The following is a 24,693-nucleotide window of genomic DNA, read 5'->3' as shown; positions in this document are numbered from 1 at the left end:
GTTAGAAACGAGGCAACAACTCACTTTTTTTAGCGAAGGTAACATTACACTGAGGTCAGCTGTCAGTGTGTGGCGGGTTTGACAGTTGAATCAGGAGATTAGAACAGGCGATGGTACGTAAGCGAGGGAATGTAGAGAATGATTTATTATTGTTGATTGTGAATTTTAGAATAAGAACTGAGTTGTGAATATCTAAGTAATGGTGATGGGCTAAAATGTCTTGAATATACAATGGTAGAAATCAGAGAACTGTGTTTGACTAGCTGCAGTCCCGGGAGGTCCTTGAGTGCATTTGAGTGAGACAGAAGAAATAGGCTCTGATAATAATAGACATAACTGCACGCATTAATAATTAAGTCTACGTGAACGTTCACGCCACGCAAGCGGTATGCCATGTCTCATACAGTTCCAATTTCCATACATTACAACGCAACGGTACGCTTTACGTCTACGCTAATGCCACGCTTACGCAGCCTGTGTGAACGATCTGTTAGCGTTTCAGCGAGAAGCTATTTATTTAATTTTATTTACACTTTAAGTCAGTTATGGAATTACTTATTTTATTAAGTACTTTGTTTGTAAATAATAATTGATGTAAAAGTTTACATAAACTTGCTATTTGCGTAAGTATCTACGAGTTATTTTTGAATGGTATAGGGTATAGGCATTGACTTATAAAGAACTAGCTGATGCCCGCAGGTTCGCCCGCGTGGATTGGTCAGATCCCCTGCAGCATCAGGATTGAGGAGTTGGACTCCAAATTTTTTATGAAACAATGTCGCAAAGTTCCTCTATCGATTAAAAAAGAAATGACGCAAATCGGTTCAGAAATCTCGGAGATTTCGGTGTACATAGGTAGAAAAACACAACTCCCTTTTTGAAAGTCGGTTAAAAAAGTAGCCTATGTTACGCCCTGGTCAATCCTCTACTTGCCTGTGAAAGTCCCGTCAAAATCGGTTCAGCCGTTCCAAAGATTAGCCTTTTCAAACAGACAGACAGACAGACAGACAGACAGACAAAAATTTTAAAAACGTGTGATTCAGTTATGGTATCGTTCAAATAACCATATGAGCTTAATATGAGGTAGTTATTTCGAAATTACAGACAGACACTCCAATTTTATTTATTAGTATATAGATAAGTAGGTACATAGGTCACTTGATGACGATTGACGACATCATGACGCAGTCTATGTACTTAATATACCTAAATAAGTAAATACTTTTGCTCTATCCATATTATATCCATACAAAAGTTTGTCTGTCTGCTATCTTTTCGCGTCCCTTCCGCCTTTCCAATTTTAACGAAAGGTACCTACCTACAAGGATAGCTTGCATCCCGGATATGTAAGACACTTTTTGTCCCATAAAATCAAACAGTTTCCACCCCCACCTCACCCACAGAATTTTCAGTTTATGACTCCTCCTTTTTCAAAGTCGGGTGACAATAAAAACACCTCGTTATCACCGTTGTAACACATACCTACTTTTATTACTTATCATTTTGCCCTATATTATGTACAAGTACAAGCTATCTAGTACCTAAGTATATACTCGGCCTTCAACCTTCGACAATGAACTTTAACCATCCACTATAAGTAGGTAAGTAATAAGTATATATTTTTTAAGATAATTTAATTATTAATTAGATAACAGACTAGGTTTTCCATTGACTTTGTTCGCGATGATTAGGTATGTTTTCTTGGAAATAATAATTTCAGATGTCTTGGGAAAGCTCTGCACGGACGCCCCTTTTATACATTTTATACATTTGTATAAGTAACTAGAGGATGCCCGCGACTTCGTCCGCGTGGATTTAGCTTTTTAAATATCCCGTGGGAACTGTTTTTTTCCGGGATAAAATGGCTATGTCAATTACAGGGACGTAAGTTACCTCAGTACCAAATTTCATACAAATCGGTTAAGCGGATGGATTTTAGGAATCCCGTGGGAATTCTTTGATTTTCCGGGATAAAAAGTAGCCCATGTCCGTCCCCGGGATATAAGCTAACCCTGTACCGTTCGTCAGAATCGGTTAAACTGTTGGGCCGTGAAAAGGTAGCAGACAGACAGACAGACACACTTTCGCATTTATAATATTATATAATGAATAATGGATATAATGGATGTAGACAAAGAATAAGGCTGAATTTTCCGAAATTCCCACTGGACAGGGAATAAAGAGGATTCATATTTTCGCTTTATGACTGAAGCCAAAACTTCTGCGCATCATTATTACAATCTCAATTGTTGTGATTGAATGAATTGATGGTATTCTTGAATCTAATTGCAACAGTGCATTGTAGCCAAATAGGTAGTATCTAAGGGAGCGTCAACCAATCAGAGGTGATTGCGATCGTGACATTGTAGCCGTCATTTTACCGTAACCAAGCACCTGACCGAGTAAAGTCGGGGCGAGTTAGCTAGTTCAAAATATTTTGAGTTTCAAAGAACAAAAGAGGACTTCGTCTGCGATGGCGTTTGCTGGCGCGCGTGCTGTGCTTGTTTGGAGTGTTTTTTTTTTTGTTAAGAGTGGCTGGTTTTTATGTTAGTTGGTGTTTTTTGGTGGTGGAACTGACTGGGAAGCGCTCTAAAGGGGCGCCGCGCGTATGTCGGCGGGCGCCGGCGCAGACGGAGTCCATACTTGTATAAATTCAATAACTTGAAAATATCACAAACTTGACATTGGCTAATCAGAGTAAAGCCAGATTTAAAGAAAAAAAAAAAAAAAGAACAAAGGAGTACATAACTGGCACGAGCGTTAATTGGAACCAAGTGAATGTTGATAACAAAGGATTTCGGTACATTTTGAGTGCATTGAGAACGCAAATTAAAGCATGTGATAGGTACACTATATGTCCGAAATGTTAGAAATGTGTGCCTGGGATTGTAGTACCTAACTGCTTAATTAACTACCTACCCTGGACCCCTCGGTAAAGTAACAATAATTAGTGATAATTTATATTTATAAGAAAAACATACGACTGCCCTAGCAAAATACGAAATAAAAATCATTCGGAAATGATGGCATACAATCGCCATACTGATTTTTTTTCTAGCGTTACTCGTGATGATGTAAGGATTCTAATTTCTAACGACAAGACGTTCCATACATTCTTGTTCAGGCATTTAGGAGTTATGCTGGAATAAAGAAACTCATACATACACAGTTCATGTATAGGTACTAGGTACTAGGTAGAGCTTGTCTATTTTGAAATGACGCACCCCACCACCGCAATTTACACTCACTACTACACAAAATTATGTAGTGGGGCGCGTCATTTCAAAATAGACAAGCTCTCTAATACAGGGTTTCCCAAACTATGGGTCGCGACCCACTGGTGGGTCGCGAGCGAATATTGAGTGGGCCCTGCCTATAGTACCAACCATCCGAGCCAGCGGCCGGGCGGCGGGCGACTGACGACTGACTTGACTGACGACGCGCGATCGGCGCGCGTGCTGAGGTTGAAGTTGATATCAAAACTGTAATGGCGAAACATAGGAAACAATTTCATTTTTCCCATTAAATTTATACAATTAAGTAATAAAAGATTGTATTAAAACAGTTTGTTATTCAAAAATTCCTTTATTAATATTGCTAACGCTTTAATTTCTTAGAGGTGGGTCCCGAGTTTGTAAACTTAAATCAGATGAGTCGTAGCCCAGTCAACTTTGGGAACCACTGCTCTAATAATATAAACCCTGAAAACAATACAATCCTTTTTGGACAGTCGTGTAAAAACAGTCAGTAACCAATCCAGCCACTCTGCCTGCTGCCACTCACGGCCGCATTGAGCCGTTGAGTGTCGTTGTAGTTGTAAGTACGCAAGTACACGAGCACCGAGAACGCACCGAAATCGACCCGCCCGTACCGTACAAAGCGAGGCGTATGCCACAAGACAAAGGCGAATGAAGTTCTTTTAAAACTTTATCATTCACTAGCCCTAGGCTCGCAAAGTCCGTGTGAACTGCACTCATTCTCAACTCACTCAAGAAACTCGGCGATTGCTCTTTTAAAAGATTTGTTATACAATATTACGCTATATATAAAGTAATTGAAGTCCCGCGCATTGCTGGAGCGAGCTGCACGTCAAATCCACACTCCTTTATCATTTACATAACCTTCAATTGTATAATATGCTTTTTTCAGCAGCATATTTTTAATAGATTTAGTGAACTTGTGTAAAGACAAATCCAAAATTGAATACCCGATAAAGGACCTGTACCATAAAAGATACGCTAAGAGTTTATAACTCGGACTCCGATCAAAAGCAGTGAGTCAGCTTCATTGTAAAGTAGAGAGTGCGACATCCGCTATGACACCGCTTAATATTTTGCGTCTCCGTCATCGTGGTTTCTAATATCTACGTAAGATAACTAGGTATAATATTATATTATTAATTACTATCTGATGCCCGCGATTTCGTTCCCGTGGATATAGGTTTTTAAAAATACCGTTGGAACTCATTGATTTTCCGAGATGAAAAATAGTCTATGTGTTAAACCAGGGTATGATCTATCTATCTCCTTTCAAAATTTCAGCCAAATCCAGCCAGTAGTTTTTGCGTGAAAAGTAACAAACATCCATACATACAATACAAACTTTCGCGTTTAATTAGGTAGTTATCATTAATACATACCTACCTACTGTGTGTGGGTTCACAGCCTCCTAAAGCGAACCACGAGGACTGATCAAATGGAAGAGGGCACCGTTGGATACCCTTGGGTGCCGTTGAATTTCGCCATCTTGGATTTCCTAACGGCAAATAAAAATTCTTTCAATCAGAATAAATCTTGCAAAAAAAATTCTGCTCATCAAGTAAACTTTGCTTCTCAAGTCCTCACCCTCCGAAATCCTCAATCTTCAGCTGTCACATATTTTCCTTTGAATGAATTTTTGTGTGTCAAATCAGTAAAAAATTGGACTAGAGACAGACAGACAGAGGGTCAGACAGACAACAAAGTGATCCTATGCGGGTTCCTTTTTTGTTTTTGACGTACGGAACCCCAAAAACTGACGGGAAGCGGCTGAGTGAAAAACGGTGAGGATAGTGTGATGGCGCTTAGGGAACGCTTATATGTACTCTAACAGTGGAAGTCTCAAATGCTGATGATATGTAGGTTCTGTTCATGATGAGCATAATGAACTTCATTACAGTCGGAAAAAAACACACAAGCAACGAGTTTTCTTACTAAAGGTATAATTTATTAATAAATTTATTTATACAATGTTCTCGTGGAAGTTAATTTGTGTGGGTAAAGTAATGTTGATCTTGTTTTGACTTCTGTAGACTTTTGACCATTTGACCTTTTTGAAAATGTTTAAATTCTCCCGCTTATTTTTGTACGAAACATTCATAATTTTATCACGACTGTTATAAAAATAAGTTTTTAATTATTATTTTCATGATACTTAAGACTTTAAAACTGATGGAAATTAATATTTTATATCAATGTTAAAGTTTTAACAAATTATTTTATATTAATATTCCAATACAACTCTTTCGTAAAAATTATAGTAGCTGTCTTTCTAAATGCATCATATATTTTTTGTTATATTGGCAAAATCAAAGTTGGTCAAGTTGTTACAACTGCTTAAGTGTTGCAACACGTATTACATTTACCAAAATAAAGGGACTTATATTCCTTTATTCCAATTCAAAATAAATCTAAGCAAACAATCTTAATCAAAGTGTACAATAATGTATCATCTAAGTCTAGCAAAGGAATTGCTGCAACTTTATGAAAATGAAGTACATTTTTTTTAATAAATATGCAAAAGGTCAAGAAAGATAAATATAACAATGATATATTTTAGAAATGATGATATAAATTATTATGATGATAATGATATGATTAATTGATAATATTAATACTCTGCCGGGTATTGTTTTATCATTCTAAAAGATTTTAATACTCAATTCTTCTATATATTTCATCACTTAAGTTTCGGTATAAAATTAACTTTTTAATCTTTTAAAACTTCTTGGGGGTTTGAACATTGTATTTGTGGCAACATTTAAAAAAAGAAAGTGAAGTGAAAGAAATGAATTTACGAGAATAGGTCGCAAGTCGCATAGATTTTTGGTTGATTTCCTTTTCACTTTACTTTAGTATTTTCTATTATATCTAATAAACTAACGTTTAATTGTGTTTCTGCTTGCGTTTTGATTCATCGGACTTGGCAAAGTACCACATACAACGGGATAAGTACGAGAGTGAACAGCATCTTATTGATTTTCTTTCCTCGCATATGCTTTCAACCAACGCGAGCTGAAGTTCGTATTACGTGTGACGGGTCTATGATCTTATTAAAGATTTAACTGTTTTGATACTCTAAAGTTAACTTCAGTGAAATTTTCCCGTAATTGGTGAAAACTAATCAGTAAAAATGATGGCCAATTCACTCGATGCCGTGAACGCAAATCAGCCTACGCAAAATGGTAGTAAGGTTCAACCATGCAATAATGAATCTAAGACTAATTTAATAGTCAACTACTTGCCTCAAACTATGACCCAGGAGGAGATACGATCGTTATTTTCCAGCGTGGGTGAAGTCGAGAGTTGCAAGTTAATAAGGGACAAGGTGACGGTGTTTCCAGATCACATCCTCAACGGCCAGAGCTTGGGGTACGCATTTGTGAACTATCACAAGACAGAGGACGCCGAAAAGGCAGTGAACACACTGAATGGCCTCCGATTACAGAATAAAATCATTAAAGTATCTTACGCCCGTCCCAGCTCTGACGCTATCAAAGGCGCCAATCTCTACGTATCCGGCCTCCCGAAGCACATGACACAGCAAGATTTGGAGAAGCTATTCAGTCCGTATGGCTCAATAATCAGTTCGCGCATCTTACATGAGAACATGAATGTTGGGCACCTCCTGCAAGGCGGGATGGAAGAGCAGGGACTTCAGGGCCCATCCAGAGGTGTTGCTTTCATTCGATACGACCAGAGAATCGAGGCGGAGACGGCAATACGTGAGTTGAACGGCACAATACCTCCGGGCGGCACAGGACCTATGACTGTCAAGTGTGCAAACAATCCAAGCAACCAAAACAAGGCTCTTCCGTCACTAGCAACCTACCTGGCAGCTCCACCTACAGTCCGACGGTTCTTAGGGCCCGCTGGTAAGGCACTTCTTGCTATTAACAAGGGTCTCCAGAGATACTCTCCGTTGGCCGATCCCATGGTACAAGGTGCTGCCCTTGGTGGCTCAGGTTGGTGTATCTTTGTTTACAATATTGGGGCTGACACAGAAGAGAGCGTTCTTTGGCAACTCTTCGGCCCATTTGGAGCCGTCCAGAGTGTTAAAATAATAAGAGATCCCACCACCAATAAATGTAAAGGCTACGGCTTTGTTACCATGACAAATTATGATGAGGCTGTGGTAGCTATCCAATCATTAAACGGCTACCAACTCAATGGACAAGTGCTGCAGGTCAGCTTCAAAACTAATAAGAGTAAATCCTAAACTCTGAAAGATTCTAGTCAATAAATTGTAGTTAATGCAAAATGTTGATCATTACTCTGTCATGGTTTGGCATCAGGTTGAATAATCATTGCATTGATAAGGTATAGTGATGCAAATCATGACATGACACCAATTTTTACCCAGTGTTCATAATAAAAGTACAAACCATTTCATCACAGATAAATTAACATCAAAACAAAACTAAAGGTATTATTTAAAGGACCCACAATACAAAATAATTATGAAATTCAAATACTTTGTTTCTTAACTTTCGTCTCCATGTCTAAAGTAATAAGCTAGATGTACTCAGACAATTTAATTGTAAGTCCATTGAAATAAAAGGGCTGTTTCCATTGAATTTAAATGGGTGTGTAAAAATATTTTGTACAAATAATGCAGTTGAATGGTCATATTGTGTGCCAGCATTTATAATATTAACAACATAAAAAGGTGTCAATATTAGTCCCATACTAATAATAATCCATGTTAATGTCCTGTAAAATTAAATATAGGTAAAAAAAAATTAAATAGTTTAAAAATAAGATCGATTTTGTACTAATAATAACTGTTTGGTACAGGCGACTTAGAAAATCATAATTACTAATTTAAAAAAATGTTATGTGAACCATTCAGTAATTTAATAAAGTATAATCCAAGATAATATAATATAGCTAAATGTATTTATCTAATTTGTAATCGTAATGATGTTTACAATTTGTAAGCATTGATTTTGTAATTCAAATCCTCTTTAAATATGACTTTTTCTTACACATTGACAACATTTTACTATTAAATAATACTAAATATTGCCAATCATGTAATCATAGAAAATAGAAATGAAAGTGGATCATTTCTTTCCATTACACAAGATTATTGTCCCTTTAAAATACTGATGATAGATCATTATCATGGAATAAAATAATAATATAATTCTATTTATTTTTACAATGACTTTCAGTGCAATATTAAAATTTTACTATAAGTAAAAAATATAAAAAGATATATTAAAAAGAACAGTGCAATTAATACATCTATTTATTCATGAGAAATGGTATTTCAAAAATAATACTTAAATATATAATATATATGTTATATCAAAATATTTTCTAAATGTACACCGAATGTGTTTGTAGTCTACCAAAGATGTCGAAAATGTGACTGATTTAACTTAATCACTCGTAAATTTTCTAAATAATTACATTATAACTTCCATAGTAACCTCTACATAACTTAAAAATACAATAAGGATCTATCATTATTAATTAACGACTAGTAATGATAAACAGGAGCTTGACTCGTGCACAAAATCATAATTAAGGTTTATATGAAAATTATTTATCTTAGAGCCATGTAATATAATATTCTTTGTAATCTAAAGTTAAATCACATTTTTTTTTTTACAAAAATAACCATCAATGGTTAGAATTATATTAGACAAAGCAATTTGACTTATCGAAAATTTCAAATCAAAATCATTAAGTTTAAGGACCATGACGTAAAGTTTTTATTGATCAACATTTTATAAAATAAAAAAAAAGTTTTATAATCTAATATGACGCACTCTATTGGCGGTTACATTAAATTTTGTAAGTTTGTGTTAGAAGTCAAGTTAAAAAAAATATTAGGAGGAGAACATCTCGAATTTTTGCTTGAAGCAATTATCTGTTATTCCTTCTAACTTGGGATGACTTCTAGATATTAGGAATCCCTGAATTAAAAACAGCTATTTCTAATGTTTATCAGTACATCGTAAGGCTTTTGTAGTGCATTGATGCAGAGCATAAAGGTCATCACACATTACACACACTCGATGCTGACTCCACTTGACTCAAGTCACAGAAAAGCATTTAAATGTGAGCTTTATATTGTGTCCTTTATGGTGGAATTTTCAATACTGACGTGTGTAATTGAATGGTCCACGTATCATACATTTCTTTCAATTAAATATTGAAAATTCAACTGTAAGAGACACTGTATAAAGCTTACATTCCCTTACTTTATTGTGAGTTGAGTCACAGTAGAGTCTGCATTGGATTTGTGTAATGTGCGATGACGTTAGGTCAGTAAATGACTGATGAAATGCAAAATTGACATGCGAATATTTATTATGTATATTTAACAATTTGACTTTAATGATATTGTCTCTCTAATTCATTTTGATTGTATAATCACTATTTATTACTACATTTAAGTAATGTATAATTAATAATTTATTATCGTATTAGTGAATAGTACTATTATAGATTTCTTTTGATGTTATAATAATTAATATATTGTATTAGTGTAAGTTCAAAATTAGTTCGGTATACAATCTGTATGTAACACCACCATTATGCTAGGTCCCCACGTGCGTACATGTGCGTTGGTTGCAAGTTTATTCAAGCTTTGAATTTGTGGGTGCAAATTGCAACACCATGCATTGCGATGTTCTATATGTAGCTTGCTCATCGAGAATGTATCTGCTTGGGGACTCTGCTTTAAACCTTTTCTTAGAGGACTTCTCTAAGCCTTACTCATTTATATTTAACACAAACTATTCATGTTTAGTAGTTGTTCTACATAGCTAAATTATTTCTAGATAAATGATAAACGCATATCATTGAAACGAACTCTTGAGGTCTGGAACTCTCATAATAAATGAATGGGGCTTGTATAATGCATTTCGTATTAAGTATTTTAATTTTTAAAGGTTAGCACACATCACTCATGTTGCTTATGCTGAGTTGTTGATCTCAGATATGTCTGGGAACAATTTACTGATGACTTGAGTAATATTATACTTATGGTGAATCTATTATGCAAGAAATAAACTAGCAAATGGCAATGTAACTGATGTGTGCAATTTAAAATATTATACTGATAAGGATAAATGTTTCATTAAGATAAAATAATAATAATTTATTTAAAGTACTTAACTTCATTGAACTAGTCAGTTATAATTTGCGCAACGTTAAATCTTTAAGTACCTTAAGTATTTAAATTTAAAAAAAGAACTGTGTTCTGTAATTTAAATGTAGTTTAGGATTTGGTTTAAAATTACGTTGGTGTGGTGTTTTAACATAAGTTAAAAAAATCTACGAGCACGCAGAAAGTAACAGTAACATATTATGGTGTGTACATAACTAGTCACAGATATACATATAAAATGATATATGTATCTCGCAATAGTATATGTTCGTTATATTTTGGGCGGTAGTTTCATATGAACCGGGTCCATAATTTTGCTTTTACAATTCATAAACCCATATTTAATTAAATTATTGTAACACAGATACTGACAGACAACGCATAGCTTAAACTGGTAAGTCTAGGAGCATGACATATTGTACAAGAGTTCATTATATAACGGTTACCTATGTAACTTCTATACAAAATTTCATGCTTCTAGACCTCACCAGTAAAGGCTGTGCATTGTCAGTCAGTCAGTCAGTTGTTTACCTCGCCTCAGAACGCGCGGGCAGAGCAGTTAGCAAAAAACTTAACATATTATGAGAAAAGGCACAGGCTAATTATTTAAATTTTTAATGCAGAATTAATTCATTATAAATAATGTAATTTTTTAAATGTAATAATGTAATGTAATGTAAAAATTCATTATAAGAATTAAGCGTTATATAAGTGTCATTACTTAATTTTAGCACGATTTTAAATCAAGAGGCATGAATCTCTTTAAAGTCGTATTTCCATCATCGTGATCATTATTAACTGATATACGCCCACTGCTGGACATAGGTCTCTGGTAGAGACTTGTACATGCTTCGGTCTTGTGCCGCTGGAACTGAGTGGTTCCCTGCGACTCGTTTGATGTCATCTGTCCACCTAGTGGCGGGGTCTTCCAACGCTACGTTTTCCGGTGCGAGGTCGCCATTCTAAACCCCCTATTGGGACCCCAACGTCTATACGTTTTTCAAACTATGTGCCCTGCTCATTGCCACTTCAACTTCGCAACCTATTGAGTTGTCTCATTGACTTTGGTTCTAATAAAAATCTGCTCATTTCTGACTTGATCACGTAGAAGAACTCTCCCCTTCGCCCGCTGAGCGACTGAGATTTTTATGAGGCCCATAGTTAGCGAGCAACTCTCTGATCCATCGAAACTGTATTAATTCAACTTTTGATTCAATGTTTCAATTATTCAGACACGTAATAGAACTTGTCGGAAGTACTTATTGGGATATTTATTAATAAATATTTACTTAAATTTCACAGCCCCAATTTTATTTAAATTTATTTAAATTATGTTGATACTTGCATATTTTATTATTACTCAGACGGTCTACCGTTCTGATTTCTAGGACCGAACTAAAAAGGTGTGCTAAAATAAATAAAAATTACCGCCCAAAATATGTTGAGCAACGAATTCAAAATAAGATAGCATAGTTAAGTGTTGTGTTGTCCCTGACTTGAAATCTACATGCTTTCAATTGAATGATCAAGCACAGTTACAGAAAGTTCACGCCAATGTTATCGCAGTCATCGACATTCCTACTAAACTAGTGGCCATTTTTGTGAAAGTGGTAACCATTTCTGTAAAAGTGGTGACCATTTCTGTGAAAATGGCCACGTTTTAGTGGCGAATACGTTGCAAACACACCTGTCCTATTTATTGTTTTGTTCTTAGTTTTTGTGCTATTTATTTGTGTTTAGTATAATTATCAGTTTACGACTAACATTATTGAATTTTAAGTGTTTATTTATCACTAACATTTATTAGCTTTTGTTTAATTTTTTTTTCCGGGCAGGTTTGGGTATTGTAAGGTTTGGCCTAGGACGTAGGTAGAATTGTAAGACAGAGTACAAAAACGCCGACAAAATGTTTTGAATGTTTGGCTTACATACATTAATCTTGAAAATGTCAACGAATGTAATCTGAGTAGGGCATAATGATATAGACATTAAATATCGACATTAGCAATAATGTACTAAAATAATCTTTTATTTAAAACCTCCGTATCTCAAGATTCTTAAGTCTACATTTCTTTTAGGCAAAGTAGTAAAATTATAACCGAACGACTCGCGCAATTTCAGCCCAATTTTTTTACCAAAAATCGATACTTATTCATTTTAGACAGCGTGAATCATAATCATCAGTATTATATTAAGCACGCAATCAGACAATCGGTGATCGATGTATGGAGTAACTTGGCGGCAGCTACGACTTTACAGGTCGAACTAACCGCGCTAAGATTAACATTCATTACAACTACAATCCAGTTCTGATCAAATCCTGGATCATTTTGTAAATAAATCCTACCAGGAATCGTCCTTGAAATATCCAATTGGGTGCGCTAGATGGACCAAAAGTCTTCCGTAGCAGTCGAGTGTCGCGGTTTTGGTGATTTTATCGATTGATCACAATTCACACGTCTTTGCTCTTAGATTATGTGAATGGACGTGTACCTACCTATAAAATTTTGATAAATAATAATCTACAGAGAAGCTAACTTTGTAACAGTCTCGATATACCTAATTACTCGTACCTTACCTAGTTACACAAAGAAAAGTTCCCTCAAAAGACTGTTTCGTCAACGCCCAGCCCAAACTAGAAAGCTAAAATTTTCAATAGAGATGCCCTTTGTTACGTAGACAAGTAGGTTCCTACCTAATAAGGTCGGATTTTTCGGAATTCCCACGGGATTAAGGAATAAAGAGGATTTATATTTTTGTCGAGTGACGCCCTCAGTGAAAACCCCTTCAAGTTTTGTGAAATTCAAAGGGTGTAAGTAAGTAGCAACTGAAATGCATAGCGCTGTATAGTTAACCACTGGTTAAGAGGTCCAATCACCGTCAACCCAATGCCGGCCCAACTGAACACTCCTCTCGAAATGAGAAAGGTATAGAATTCGGGCTATAGTAGGTACCTACACCACGCTGGTCAAGTGCGGATTACCTACCTACCGTACCGTACATGGGTAGGTAGTTAGATTGTAAACATAAGTCAAATAGGAAAGTGAATAAGTATGTTCGGTGGACCATTTTTACTAGGGACAAGTGTTGCGAAGGGTGAATGTAGCCGTCACCCTAATTTAAGGTCAATGAACCCAGCCTATGCTGCAATAGATAGAGGGTTGTCCAAATTGTGGATTTGAGTTTTTTGACCCACCCTACTCCCTAGCATTTAAAGAAAAGTAGGTCACATTTTGCATTAAAATATTTTCACCCGACTGCGATGATGCTCACAGGGAGAATCATGTGTATGACCTGTATGTGTGTTGATGTATGTCCGTTCGGATGTACCTACTCAACCAATGGCTCAACTGATTTTGATAAATGATATTATATGTAGTAACTAGGTACGTCATATTCATTTTGATGGTGCGAGTGTTACTGGGTAGGTGCCTAGTATATTTAATAAATTTAAGTTCATAAAAAGTCTAAATGGTGGACTTTATGCGCTATGTACGAGCTCAAAAAGATGCAGTGTAAAACGTAGTTAGGGTTTTTTGAATTTTTTTTACCTAATTACTTGTGTAGTATAGGTAGGTATAACCTAGGTATATTATTTCTGCAAAAAAAAAAAATCAATTAAGTGTGAGTCGGACTCGCACACAAAGGGTGCCATACTATCGTGGAAGAAATTTAAAAAAAAAACTAAATTTTCATGGCAGCCATTTCGAAATTTTTACTAGGTAAGTACTAGTTACCTAGTTAACTAATTGTTGTTTTAGCGGATATAGAAAAAGGTACACATTCTGTGAAAATTTCAACTCTCTATACCTATTAGGTACGGTTGATGAGCTACAGATACTAGGACGGACGGACAGACAGCAGAGGCGTAGTAATAGGGGATCGCTGGCACCATTCAGGTATAATATAAGGTCCTAAAAGGACAAAATATGACCACCGCTCGATAAAGTGTTAGAGCCAGATTTTAAATCAGTGATTAGCGCAATCGTTAAATTCATCATGTCATCCAATTTTTTTAATTTTATCAATAGATTGTCTATGGTATGCACCAGGCGCTGCATGAATTTCATTCTTGAAAAAAAAAACACTGCTCTATGGCATAGCATTAGTTGACACTGACAATGACAGCAAGGCTGTGGTCGTCAACGTCAAGTGTCAACTGTCAGATTATTTTAGCTATTTTGGACGTGTTTGTTGTTTTTGTGTTACAAAAAAATGTTTCGCCAGTAATTTCAGGAGAAAATAAACATGTGTTTTGTGTTTGAGGATACGACTTGTTAAATCATAAAACCTGCTTTAATAGTTATATACGTTTGTGTTATATAAAAGCTGTAAAAGTAGACCGTAATAATTGATCAAGTGAAGATGGAGTCTCTATCGAAACAAGAGCTAATTTCTACAATAACTAAACAAGCAGATCAAATCAAGCGTTACGAAGGACGCTTACGAGGTAAAGTAGTTATAGAAGTACTAAGTACATTAACTTGAATTCAGTAGGTATTACGAAATATTTGATGCCATATTGAGTGTCGTCTCAACTGAGCTCTTTCACTTCTGGACGTTAGTTATTATTCAAGGATCGCCATAGAACACTATCTATTGTCCAGTGGCTACCAGTGACTTGCTTAAGATCGTTCGTCCACCTACTGGGGGTCTTCCAATGCTGTGCTTTCTGGTGCAAGGTTGCCTGTAAGCGACTTGTGACCCTAACATATTCGACGACTTCAATGGTGTAATGGTACCTAGTTTGGGGATTTATAATTTCTAAATTGTCTCTGGTCTGGTCTGGTAGAAGGTTTCGGCCGTGACTACCACCATTTAGCGTTCCAGTACAATGCCGCGTATGAACAAATCAGGGATATGAGGTTTAATGCATTTGTCAAACCCCTTCTAAATTAGCCCGCTTAGACTGCACAATCACTAACTATCAGATAGTAGTCAAGGTCTAACTTGTATTTGAATTTAACAAAAATGGTGTGCCCTGCCTATTGCCATTTCAGCCTTGAAACTCTTTGAGCTGGTCACTCTGATTCTTTTATGGATGTCAGATCTTTATGAGAATGCTATATGAGGATGCAACTTTGTTTGCGTGGATATAGGTTTTTAAAAATCATATTGGAACTCTTTTGTGAAATAAAACATAGCCTATGTGTGCATCGGTATGCAAGCTGTCACTATTTCAAATTGCAGCCAAATCAGTTTAGTCATTGTGGTGTAAAAGAGTAACAAACATACACACATATAAACTTTTGTCTTTATAATATTATAGTAGTAACATTTTATTTGTTTGTTTATTTTCAGATGTTGTTGCAGCATATAAAGGCCTAGTCAAAGAAAAGGAGGCTTTAGAGATCAGTTTGAAGGCTTTAAATAAAACTGAGACTTCTGAAGATGGTAGGTAAACTTGTATTATAGCAAAATATTGCTTTATTATACAAGAGATGACTCTCACAACTTCATCTGTATGGATTTAGGGTTTTAAGTTCTCTCTTTCATTTTTCTGGAATGAAAAGTAGCCTGTGGCACTCTCCAGCTTTCAACTACATATATACATCCATGCAAAAAAATCATGTTGCCAGCAGCATGATTGAAAAACAAACATAGACACTTTTGCATTTATTATATTGTACAACACAACATAAAACAGCAATTTAGAAATCACTGTAGAATGATATGAAATTTAATGTGCCACTGGTTTGACTATACTCATTTGGAAGGCACTTAAAAAACAGTTATATTCAAAAGTTGGTATAAGTAATAGAAAATAGAGCAATTCAGATCAATATACAGAATGGTTTCAGAGAAAGTTCATATAAAATGATGTAGAAATTTATATAATGTATTCAATAAGAAAGTCACTTCAAAGTTTATAAATCAGTTCAGATATTAACACATTGGAATTGAATTAACATTTTAATGGCATTCTTTAAAATTAACTGGTTTTTTGTATAGAGACTTATGTAACTATTCTAAAGCCCAACAACTAACATGAAAGTTGGATCAATCTTTTAAAAATCAAATTTTTGTGATTGGCTGAATTTAATGCATCACTTGCTTTAACAGTGAAGGTTATCATCTTGAGAAAAAGTGTGTGTATGTGAGTTCTCCATAATGTTCTCAAAGGTGTGTGAAGTCTGTGTGAACAGTTGGTCAGCGTGGTAGACTATGGCCAAACCCTCATTCTAAGAGACCTGTGCTCAGTAGTGAGCCAGTGATGAATGATGATACATGGCTTATGCACTTTTTTGTCATACATTGGACATGTACACAAGCACTGTTTTCTTATGTAATCCTTTTACAATAAGGGCCTAGAAAGTTGAAATGTATGCTCTTAATTTTTAACTTTGATAAAAATTTCAGCCTCTCAAGATTCTGTAGCAGCTCTCACACTGTCACTGTCCACTTTGTCCGAGGAAAAGGCACGCATGGAAGAAGCTTTTCAGGCTGATAAGAAAGTTACAAGAGAAAAGGTGACAATAGTTTTTAGTAGGATAATTCTTTGATATAATTCCAAAATTCATTTCTTATGGCTCCTCAACACATTGGCCCTCAAATAAATCGTAAATTGCGCTCACGTCCTTCGAAGTTTGTACAAAAGTACATACAAAAGTTTGCCTTTAAAATTTGGGATACGCATGAATTTCTATAACAATAACTTGGGAGTGGAACATCCCCTGTCCGTTCGTCCGTCCGTCTGTCTGTCTGTCAGCGGGCTGTATAACGGTTTACGAGACACAGGCAGATGGTACAGGGTTAAAATTTTCACGGAATTTGTATTTTATTGCCACAAATAATAAAAAAATTCAAAATGCCTGCCATAAAAATGAAAAAAAATACCTGGGAACGGAATAGTCACCTTGTATAAAGTAATTCAGTATATTATAATATTTTCAGTATGAATCCATTCTGGCGCAAATGCGTGAAGAGACCAAGACACTAGTACAACAGCATCTTGCGGAGGTGAGCAACCTCAAGGCCAAGATATCCTACGAGATACAGGAGCGAGAGAACGAGAGGGCCAATCACGCTGCTATGTTGAAGTGAGATGCGTATATTTATGTCACTTTTCTTTTTATTGACATTACAGTCTTAAAGCGAAGCTTCTACAGCGAAGTTACACGCTCGGCCGCCTGGGAGGTAGAGAGGTGTGTTGTTATAGAAAAACTACTTATTACAGTTTATGAGATACTAGCTGACGCCTGCGACTTCGTCCGCGTGGATTTAGGTTTTTCGAAATCCCGTGGGAACTCTTTGGTTTTCCGGGATAAAAAGTAGCCTATGTGCTAATCCAGGATATTATCTATCTCCATTCCGAATTTCAGCCAAGTCCGTCTAGTAGTTTTTGCGTGAAGGAGTAACAAACATACACACACACACACACACACACACACACACACACACACACACACACACACACACACACACACACACACACACACACACATACAAACTTTCGCCTTTATAATATTAGTGTGATAGCCCACTGACAGACAGACAAACGTTCGGACAGCGTAGGCGTAGTAATAGGGTACCATTGAAACCTTAAAAGAATTAACAAAAGTTGTTCATATACTCGTATATGTAAGAAGGACTGTTTGGTGCTTAAAATAAATATATAATAAAGAAAAGTGCTGAATTTCGCATAATGATATAATTTATTTTTCAGAGAATTGCATATGAAGTTGAATTCAGAAAGGAAAAGCAAGGAAAAACTAGAAGACAAAGCAGTGCACAGCAGTGAGGCTCAGGGTGAGACTTATAATAATCTTAACAGACCAAAGGTTAATAATCTACAATAAAGTGAAATTATAATCATCATCATCATCAGCAGCAGCCTGTGGACGTCCACTGTTGGACAAAGGCCTTCCCTATAGAGCGCCACCACACCCAGTCCTCAGCCTTCCTCATCCAGCCACTTCCCGCCAGCCGCTTTATATCGTTGGTCGAAATTATAATAAACCCCACAAATTCACAGATAATTTATTATATGTAATACATTTAACTTAACTAATATATTTTTAATTACAACACTAATATTAATTTATAGATGTAACTATGTAGTAAATATGTGGTTGACCTAGTGGGTAGCACGTATAGTATTACTGTATTTATATAGTGAAATGTTATTTCTTTTATTTTACATTCGCTTTGGCTATTGTAGCCTAGTATAAGGCAATAACAACAAAAAGAAAAATTGATCAATATTCAAAACTAATTATCCTTTCTTTTAGTAACAATTTGCAAGTTATTGATGTGATTTAGCAAACTTATTATTTGGGAACACAAATCTTTAATTTGTTTGAATTTTCAAATTCACGCTTTTCAGATAGCACTAGTCTATAAATTAAAAAAAAAAGTTTATTTGCAGCATCTCAAACGGAATTAGAAAAACGAGTACGTGATCTCAACAGTTCTCTAGAAGCTTCTCAGAGAAGGTTACAGAGGGCTGAGGCGAGAACCGTCGAGACTCCCGCCTTACTCGTGCGATTGCAACAGAAGCTGGCCTTGTTGGAGCAATCGCACTCCATTGCTATACGAGAGGTAGGTTTGTTACTAACTAATATAATTTAATTTTTTTTTAGACGAAATCCTTGTTCCAAGAAAATCGTCAATCTTAACACTCTACATGATACTCTATCTCTTAATAAAGTCAAGATTAGTTCACGGCCTGAACCTTCAAAAGTTATCAGAAAGAGAGACACTTTGTATTTATAGTATTAATTATTATTGTGGATATATTTACAGGAACAAATAAAAGCGAAACGCGCGGAGGAATCAGCGCGTAAAATATGCGCGCGGCAAGAGGAGAGAGTCGCTTTACTAGAGGGCAGACTGGCAGAACTATCGCAGACTATTGGAGAGTACGATCTGAGGCGGCGTCGCGACCAGACGCTCATACAACAATTGCGTGACTCACTCAACGGACGTCTGATGGACAAGATTGCCAGCACTAGCAGCAATGGTGAGTGAACTTTGAAGTCTTATGTCCATAGACAAATACAAGTATGACAAAGTGTGATGACTGTCAAAACACATGCGACAAACACGGTACTGTAGTGTCCAGTGTTGTAGCATACAACAATTAAAACAAGACATTCGGGACATAATATGGTGAATAGTGTTGTATTGCTATAACAATTGGCGAAGAAATTGACCTAGTACAATCGGGGTGCTAACTTAGAGGCTGGACCTTGTTGTGTGGGCATAATCTCACAGATTACCTTGATTCCTGGATCCTTCTCTTTTGACATGAGATGTCGACACCACGCTGTTGTGTAGGGATCAAATCGTACGGCGTCGTTCAGGACAAATCTGATGGTGCGGTCAATACCTTGCATAGTTCTGTTTGTTACCATTGATGCCTACTTTGGAATTGTGAACTAAAAATAAATTGGTGAAGATATAGTTTCACCAGTAAAACTTCATATTATTCGAGATGCCCCTTCAAAAGAATAAGCAACTCTTATTTAATTTCAGAAGATGCTCAAAAAAGTGAGACTGACAACGAAAAGCTAGCTGACAGCGAATACCTACACACACTCATAGACAAAATACATATTCTGAAGAAAGAGTTAATCGCCGAAAATGACAAACTCGGCAACCCCATAGACATATCAACAGTTTTCAAACTAGATGGTTATGAAAACGTACATTCGAAATGTAGACAGGAGTTGGAAAATTTGAGAATAGAGTTTGAGAGTTATAAAGTACAAAATGCGAGAGTGAGAGAGAGTGGGGCGGAGGTGGAGAGTGAAATGGGGGATCTGAAGAGCGAGATAGCGATGCTGAAGGAGAAAATGGAGACCTACGTGCTTCTGTTGGAAGAGGAGAAACAGGATAAGGCTGACTCCTTGAGACTCCATGAAGAGGTGAGTTATTTACACCAGTCTAGTGTTTTTGAGGTTGACGTAGTAAAACAAGCACAAAATCTTTTAGGGTACTTCCTGGACATGAAAATTGAGGCTCAATACGCATTTTAAAATCATTATAAGGTTGATTAAGTAATTTTTCGAAAAAAATTACTGATTTCCAAGTATAACGAGCCCCATAATTGAAATTTTACGTGAGTTGAATGTCCTATGTTCCCAAATCCCAACTCCTAAACTAATGTATTCAAAAATCTTGAAATTACTATTCAAAACCACTTGTAAAGTTTATTTCAGTAAAAAATCTTTCAATTGCTATTGTAGAAACTGTATGGTGAGAGAAAAAGACACACACAACAATATTTCGTTTCTGATCTTATACGCATGTTCGGATTTTTAACGCGCACTTGACCAGATTTTTTCCCAAACTTTCAAGAAATTAAACCTTTTTTTGCAGAAACTGAGAACCGAAAAGGAGTACCACAAAGAGATAGTATCGGATCTGAAGACTCGGATACTGAGCTTGGAGAAGCAAGTGCAGACTCAGCGCGACAGATACGCGACTCTGCTGGAAGAGACGGACAACTATATCCGCGCCAGAAACGATCGCTCGCGGAAAATCAGCACTGAAGACGGTCGGCCAGAGGGCCATGGGATGTTGAACGTGAGTAGTTTTGCCGAACCATGACCTTATGCGCAGTGGCTGATGAATTGACCTCTTTGGTTGCACGATGCGTGGTGTCTACATATGCGCACTTTTCGAAAATCGACCTTTCGCTTCGCGTGAAACGGTCTAGACGTTGAACTTGAGTAGTTTTTACCTAAGAACTCTACAGCTGCGGCTTTCGGTGAAAATTTCAAACCTCTACCTATTACGGTTTATGAGATACCGCCCGCTGACAGACACAGAGGGACGGATAGCAGGGGCTTAGTAATAGCATCCCGTTGGTATCTTACGGGTACGGAACCCTGAAAAGTAAAAATTTATTTTTTAGGATGGTTCAGCTCCGCCGCATATGCTACACTATGCGCACGAATTGGCCAGGAAAGATCTAGACATCACACAGCTGAGACGAGAAAAGCATATTCTAGAAGGACACTATAGGTACAATTATACTTCTTTTTCGTCTGACTTCTGAACTATACTTTTCTTCTTGCTTTTTACGTGCACTATAGCATAGCACCAGTAATTTTAGACCTGCCATTTTATTTTAGTTCTAAATTCTATTGATAAAGGCTAATTTTTAGGTTCTGTAAAGGAAAAAAAGAACCCTTATAGGATCATTTTGCTGTCTGCCTATCTGTCTGTCTGTCTGTCTGTCCGTCTGTCCGTCCGTCCGTCTGTCTGTCGTGGCTGTCAAGAAAACCTACAGAGTACTTAAATTTGGCAGGTAGGTAGGTCTTATAGCACAAGAAAAGGGACAAAACCGAAATCCGTGAACTTGTGGTTATATCACAAATAAAAAAAATGAAAATGTATTCATGAAATTATGTGTATTTTACTGAAAAAATAAAAGTAACGCTCTGACAATCATAGTTTTTTTTAAATATTAGCAATAAACTTCTACAAACAAAGTTAGTTTTGCGATTCGTTAACAAACGTGATTCTTGCCGTTTCACTTCTTCTGTAATACGGAACCCATGGTGCGCGAGTCCGACTCGCGCTTGGCATGTTTTATTGCTTTCCACCCGACTTTTGAATTATTGAAAAAAACATTTTATATTTGTCTTAAGCTCCAAAAAATCACTTCGATCCTTTGCTCCGTTGCGGCTTGCAAGACAAACGAATAAACAAATACAATACATATACAAACAATACTTTTGCAAATTTTGCTATATTAATAGAATTTTACTTTTCGTTTCAGAGACTGTCAACGTGAGGCGACGATAGAAAAGGAACGCTTCAAAGAAGTTATAAGAACTCTCAAGGAAGAGATTGACAGGTAATTACTTGTTACTCACTTTTGCCTGCGACTTCACCTGTATGGATTTAGGTTCTTAAAACATGTGGCAACTCTGGATTTCCAGTATAAATACAATCTATGTCTGTTTCCTGGATGCAAGCTATACCAAGTAGAATATCCCCACAACTTTGTTCCCATGGATTTAGATGTTAAATCCCGTGGAAACTCTTGGATTTTCCGGGATAAAAAACAGGCTCTCCTTTTCCGGGATGTTAGCTATCTCGGAATTTAGATATATCAAATTTCATCAAAATCGGTTAAAACTACGGGCCATGATAAAAAAATAGACAGACAGACACATTTTCGCTTTTAGTATAACTTTATCATAAGTCTCCTCGGGAAAGTACGTTTGCGTAAAAAGCATACCTTACCGCTGACTAAAACCGAATGTACAACAATGAATTACAGACCTTATTGCTTGATGTTAACATTTTGAACACAAGTGACAAGAAAGACAAAGACTCGTGCTATCTCGCTCATAATTCGCGCGTACAAAACATGGCGCGTAGGCAACAACCAATAACGGACGGACGCGTGCTATGATTGGCTGAAACATTTTCGCGCCATCCAAAATTAAGATTTCTGCGGGACTTCGTCTGTGTTGGTGTTGGCTGGCGGGCGTGCTCTGCCTTTTTGGAGTGTTTTTTTTTTGTTAAAACTGACTGGAAAGCGCTCTAAGGGGGTGCCGTGCGTGTGTCGGCGAGCGCCGGCACAGACGGGGTCCATACTTGTATAGTTTAACTAACTTGTTACAAATAACTACAAACTTGACATTGGCTAATCTTTGTAAAGCCAGACGAGAGAGAAAAAAAAAGATTTCTGCGCAGGTATACTGGCGTAACTTATAAAAATGGTATACTGTAAAATGCATTTAATATTTTTTTTTATTTAAATTCCAGATTAAGAAGAATACAGTCTCGTGAAGGTGCCAATTTGGAATATCTCAAAAATGTCGTGATGGCGTATCTCATGTCTACGGACTATTCGGGAAGAAAACACATGCTCAACGCTATAGCTGCCGTGTTGCACTTCACCAATAATGAAAGGAAAATGGTCTTTAACACGCTGTGAATAAAGATCTTAATAGCTTGAATGTTTTCTCTTACAAATTGTTCTACTTTAGATCAATAATTAGAAGAAAATGATCTTTAATATGCTAGAATTAGAGAACATATTTGCCTGAACGTTTTATGCTACATGAAACGTTTGGAAGCGTTCATGGAACATATGCACAGATTATTATGTATATCTAATAACAAAAATAAAGTGAATATAGCCTAATTTAAAATGGTTGATTCACACATTCCTTTTGTAAATATTTATTATAATTAAATTGTTTTACATATTAAATTCTGTATTTCATTTTATATTAATTCCAATCAAAAAGTGCATAATATTCTTTCAAGATTTTGATGGTTACAGGGATATCTTGCATTCTGCGGACGGAAAATAGGTATATTATGCTACTTTTTGTCCCAGAAAATGAGAAAGTTTCCACGGAATTAAAAAAAAATCTAATTCCATGCCGACGAAGTCATGGGTATCATCGGTTTGTTTCAAAGATAGCTTGTATCCTGCAATGGATATAGGCCACTTTTTATCCCGGAAAATTTGCGAGTTTTATAATTGGGATTTTAAAAAACCGGCCAAGTGCAGGGTTCCGTACTCGGGTATTTTTTCCAACATTTTGCACTATAAATCAAAAACTATTATGCATAAAAATAAATAAAAATCTGTTTTAGAATGTATAGGTAAAGCCCTTTCATATGATACCCCACTTGGTATATTTATCTTACGTTGAAAATTGAAACATATCTTATTTGTTTTTTAAATGATGTGACTACAAATTCGCGGTTTTCAGATTTATTCCTGTACTTGTGCTATAAGACCTACCTACCTGCCAAATTTCATGATAAGTAACCCACAGGTTTTCTTGACAGATACGACAAACGGAGAGACAGACAGACAGACAACAGAGTTCCGTTTTTCCTTTTGAGGTACGGAACCCATAAAATAGAGTAAGCCTTCTTCTCAGACAAAATGTAGGTACAAAATATCACTTAGTAAGCAAGGAAGGTTGTAAGTAATATTAAATTTAAGTTCAGAATTGATACTGTCGCCCCGACCGCGACTGAGGCATGGAAAATGGCTCATCTATCATTGCCGACTTCGAAGGTGACTTACATGTAGGGTGACCAGCTACAATACAATAGAGGGAAATGACCGTCTTTACATAGGAAGTCGGTTTGCGGTCTTAACCGCTCATTCAGATGACTGTACCTACGCTAAACCGATTAACTGACATCAGTCAAAAAAAAAAAGAAAAGTAAAACGGTATACGATAGGTACAGAACTTTGTCTTATTATACGACTGCCCAAAACAGAGTAATGTTTCAGGGTTTATGTATGTGAATGCTTGAACAGATTTAGACGTAGGTGCCTGTAATCGCCTAGCTAGTAATTAGTTTTTTTATAAGGCA

At 36.3% G+C, this 24,693-nt stretch overlaps 2 protein-coding genes across 3 annotated transcripts; both read left to right on the top strand.

Annotated features, from left to right (window-relative positions):
* Nucleotides 1-6,007: 6,007 nt before the first annotated feature.
* LOC123869368 (ELAV-like protein 1) lies at nt 6,008-12,398 on the top strand. The gene has a single exon (XM_045912252.1). The coding sequence runs from the start codon at nt 6,391-6,393 to the stop codon at nt 7,474-7,476; it is 1,086 nt and encodes a 361-aa protein (XP_045768208.1). The 5' UTR covers nt 6,008-6,390; the 3' UTR covers nt 7,477-12,398.
* Nucleotides 12,399-14,543: 2,145 nt separating this feature from the next.
* On the top strand, nt 14,544-23,487 carry LOC123869470 (GRIP and coiled-coil domain-containing protein 1). Of its 2 annotated transcripts, none has more exons than XM_045912393.1 (12): nt 14,544-14,833; nt 15,685-15,777; nt 16,744-16,853; nt 17,278-17,423; nt 18,050-18,132; nt 18,752-18,924; nt 19,129-19,345; nt 19,864-20,252; nt 20,707-20,913; nt 21,245-21,354; nt 22,115-22,192; nt 23,113-23,487. In XM_045912393.1, the coding sequence occupies exons 1-12, from the start codon at nt 14,749-14,751 to the stop codon at nt 23,282-23,284; spliced, it is 1,863 nt and encodes a 620-aa protein (XP_045768349.1). In that variant the 5' UTR covers nt 14,544-14,748; the 3' UTR covers nt 23,285-23,487. The 2 variants fall into 2 exon arrangements, with proteins under 2 accessions (XP_045768349.1, XP_045768348.1); XM_045912392.1 differs by having other exon boundaries at nt 19,861-20,252.
* The last annotated feature ends 1,206 nt before the right edge of the window (nt 23,488-24,693 follow it).

The sequence above is a fragment of the Maniola jurtina genome, chromosome 11 (assembly GCF_905333055.1).
Source record: "Maniola jurtina chromosome 11, ilManJurt1.1, whole genome shotgun sequence".
In the NCBI taxonomy this organism is placed as follows: Eukaryota; Metazoa; Arthropoda; class Insecta; order Lepidoptera; family Nymphalidae; genus Maniola; species Maniola jurtina.
The sequence above is the reverse complement of the archived record's forward strand: the minus strand, read 5'-3'. Positions and strand labels throughout refer to the sequence as shown.

Bases quoted from the DNA above. Each gene is read 5' to 3' on its own strand.
- LOC123869368 (XM_045912252.1), top strand. From the start codon at position 6,391: ATGATGGCCAATTCACTCGATGCCGTGAACGCAAATCAGCCTACGCAA.
- LOC123869470 (XM_045912392.1), top strand. From the start codon at position 14,749: ATGGAGTCTCTATCGAAACAAGAGCTAATTTCTACAATAACTAAACAA. The intron at 17,424-18,049 runs GTGAGATGCGTA...TTTATTTTTCAG, and splicing joins AATCACGCTGCTATGTTGAA to AGAATTGCATATGAAGTTGA. The intron at 20,914-21,244 runs GTGAGTAGTTTT...TTTATTTTTTAG, and splicing joins AGGGCCATGGGATGTTGAAC to GATGGTTCAGCTCCGCCGCA.